Genomic DNA, 3,494 nt, shown 5'->3' on the forward strand with positions numbered 1-3,494 from the left:
CCAGCTTGGAACACATTATTAATAAATAGAAAGAACACGGCATGGCGTAGTGGCTAACACTGTAGGCCCCATTTCTTCTAAGCGAAATACAAAACCCAGAAACCATAAAGGAAAAAAAACTGATAAATTTAACTATATCAAAAATGTAAATTTCTTCTCTGGAAAAAAAAATTTCACAATGAAAAAGTGCCAACTAGGGAAAAAATATTTGCAATTCATATGATAGGTATTGGACCTCTCTTTTTCATATACAGAGAGCTCTTACAAATCAATAAGGAAAATTTGATTACACATACCAAAAAAAAAAATACAAGTAGTTGATGTATCTATTAAAAAGATGCAAATTTAAAACAGCAAGATGCTATTTTTCACTTCCTGAATTAGCCAAGATAAAGAGTTTGCAATATATATCACTTATGAGAATATGGGGAAATAGGAGTTTTCAGAGTGATAGGTAAAAATATAAATTATTACAACTTCTCTGGCCTAGCTATCAAGCTTTTCAGTGTGTATTACCTTTTGACCTAGGAATTCCATTTCTGGATATTTGTCCTACAGATACACTTGTGCATGTCTGCAAAGATTGGGTATCAGAATGTTTATTGCAGCAATATTTGTAATAGCAAAAGATTTTCAAAATATTTTGGGTATGGGGGGGAACCATGGTACATAACAGTGTAGCACAGGGGTCCCCAACCTCCGGTAATGGTCCATGGCCTGTTAGGAACCGGGCCGCACAGCAGGAGGTGAGTGGCTGGTGAGCGAGTGAAGCTTCATCTGTATTTACAGCCACTCCCCATTGCTGGCATTACCGCCTGAGCTCCGCCTCCTGTCACATCAGCGGTGGCATTAGATTCTCTTAGGAGCGCAGACCCTACTGTGAACTGTGCATGTGAGGGACCTAGGTTGCATGCTCCTTATGAGAATCTAATGCCCAGTGATCTGAGGTGGAGCTAAGGAGGTGATGCTAGAGCTGGGGAGCGGCTGAAAATACAGATTATCGTTAGCAGAGAGGTTTGACTTCACAGAGACCATAATAAATCAATTGCTTGCAGACTCATATCAAAACCTCATCAGTGGGCTTCCCTGGTGGCGCAGTGGTTGAGAGTCTGCCTGCCAATGCAGGGGACACGGGTTCGAGCCCTGATCTGGGAAGATCCCACATGCCACAGAGCAACTAGGCCCATGCGCCACAACTACTGAGCCTGAGCTCTAGAGCCCGTGAGCCACAACTACTGAGCCCGCCTGACACAACTGCTGAAGCCCGAGTGCCTAGAGCCCATGCTCCATAACAAGAGAAGCCGCTGCAATGAGAAGCCCACGTACCACAACGAAGAGTAGCCCCTGCTCGCTGCAACTAGAGAAAGCCCGCACGCAGCAACGAAGACCCAATGCAGCCAAAAATAAATAAATAAAGGAAATAAATTTTTTAAAAGAAATGGGGGAAAGGAGAAAAAGGCACGTGCATATATATATGTGCTTGTAAATACCTAGAATATTTCTCAAAATTAAGAATGATATCCTCTGAGAAGGGGAAGTAGGAGTCTGGGGTAGAAGAGAGACTTATTTTTTTAATATGTACTTTTTTGTACTGTATTACCTTTTCAGTAAAACTAAACAAGAACACAAGCTCTGAATGTTTAAAAACTGGCTCTACCCCTTTTTTAGCAGAGTAACCTTGGGAGGTTACTTAACCCTCTAATCCTGTTTCTTCATCTGTAAAGTGGGGCTGATAACTTTCCTTTCTTTATATGAGTGGCATAAAAATCAGATAATATATGGAAAATACCTACCTGACCCAAAAAATAGTAACTTTTGAGGCAAAGAGCCCTCAACCAGGAGTAACTTTGAAAGTGGCTGACAAGACATGTGACCCCCTGTGACCTGGAGTCTTCAGTCCCTCGTTTGACTAAATGATCCCTAAGGCCCCTTACTCTGAGCTTCCCTGTTCTTCTGCTAGAAGAACCCATTTCTTAATAGAAGTTCTGGCTCCCAAACTAGGAGGACTTGGGACAAAATTAGAAGCTCCTGGGAGTAGGTGCTCTGGTACCCTCCCAATTCCATATCAGACCATCAGATCAGAGTATTGGATGTGAAAAATGGATGTGACTGTGTCTATGGAGTCCTCTCTTGCTTCCCATTGCAGAGTTGGAGTTGAAAAAAAATTATAGTGACTGAGGGAACGACACGGACATGAAACTGGTGGAACATTTTTAAAGTAGTGGCAAGGAAAAGCATGATTGCTGAAGAAATAGCCTCCTGCGTTTCATAAGATAGCTGCCTGTTCTGTGCGTGTCACAGAGGGCTTTGTGGGAGCTAGAGAGGAGAATGCTGGTAAACATGCTCTAGGAGCAGCCGTATCTGGGCAGTACTGCCTGCCTGTGGTCCCGAGGTCTGTGCCATGCCTTGGAACTGAAGGGAGGGGTCTGGGACCACTTGGGTGTGGGGCTAAAAGGGAGCAGCAGCCACCAAGGCCAGTGTAGTGAGGAGTCAGGAGTGCATGAGAAACCCCAAAGGAAGCCTACCTCAGTACAGCTGCCCCACTCGATCTCCAACCTGAGAGGGCCATGCATTATCTTCTTAAAGGAGCCTGTGGGTTTCCTCACAGAACTCCTCAGACAGGAGAAGGCAGTTAGGTCATTCTGAGAAATGTTGGCACAGTAGATAGATGGCCATGACTCTGTCTCTCTCATCCAGGTGCTGAGGGACGTCCTCAAGGATCTCTACCACCTGCTGAAGCACGTGGTACGTTTGGAGCCCGATGATGTTGCCAAGCTCCATGCCCAGCTGGCCCTGGAAGAGCTGGATGAGATAATGAGAAACTTCCTGTTCCCACCACAGAAGCTGGAGAAAAAGATCATGGTCCTGCCATAGCCCAACCTCAAATGACATGGAGGAGGCAAAGGGACCAAGCAGCCAGAGCAGTGCCCAAGCCCTCCAGCAGGTGGCCCCACTGCCCCTTTGGTGCTGGCTGTATGGCTGCCCCCCGGAGGTGGCTTTATGGCTCTGGTCATGTGTGTCTTCAGGCTGGCCTTCCTAAAGCATCTATTTAGCCATCCTGCATCCAGCCTGAAGTGTGTGCCGATAAAAAAAAAGATATCAGATCTCATTAATCTGCACGTTTTTCACTGTCCTGTAGCATTTAGAGAAGGATGTCTACCTGATGGCAGTATATTTTTAACACAACCGGTGGAATTTGATTAATTGACCATTCTCTTGCGACTTGAGTAGAAGAAGTTGGCCCACCCATATGTCACGTGTCTTGATATTCTTTCATGGTGAGATTGTCCCTCTTGTAATGAGGAGCAGCCACAGCTAGTCATCCTTGGATGCTCAAGAGGCATTTCAGGGTACAGAGATGCAATTGTAGGTGGGGAGGGAAAGGAAATCGTTATCAAAACATGCAAAACTGGAATAAAACTATCTTGGCTGGAAAGAATAACAGGTCTGAATCTGGTCTTCTGCTTTTGAGATGGAAAGCTATGGCGCTGAGG

The 3,494-nt window shown here is 45.0% G+C and overlaps 1 protein-coding gene across 1 annotated transcript in view; it reads left to right on the forward strand.

Moving 5' to 3' along the window:
• TANGO6 (transport and golgi organization 6 homolog) overlaps positions 1–3,442 on the forward strand; it is a 182,027-nt gene extending 178,585 nt beyond the window's left edge. The window contains exon 18 of the mRNA XM_059044805.2: positions 2,698–3,442. Within this exon, the coding sequence (XP_058900788.1) occupies positions 2,698–2,874 (177 nt within the window). The 3' untranslated portion in view covers positions 2,875–3,442. The remainder of the gene's footprint in view (positions 1–2,697) is intronic.
• The last annotated feature ends 52 nt before the right edge of the window (positions 3,443–3,494 follow it).

The sequence above is a fragment of the Kogia breviceps genome, chromosome 18, assembly GCF_026419965.1.
Source record: "Kogia breviceps isolate mKogBre1 chromosome 18, mKogBre1 haplotype 1, whole genome shotgun sequence".
Taxonomy (NCBI): domain Eukaryota; kingdom Metazoa; phylum Chordata; class Mammalia; order Artiodactyla; family Physeteridae; genus Kogia; species Kogia breviceps.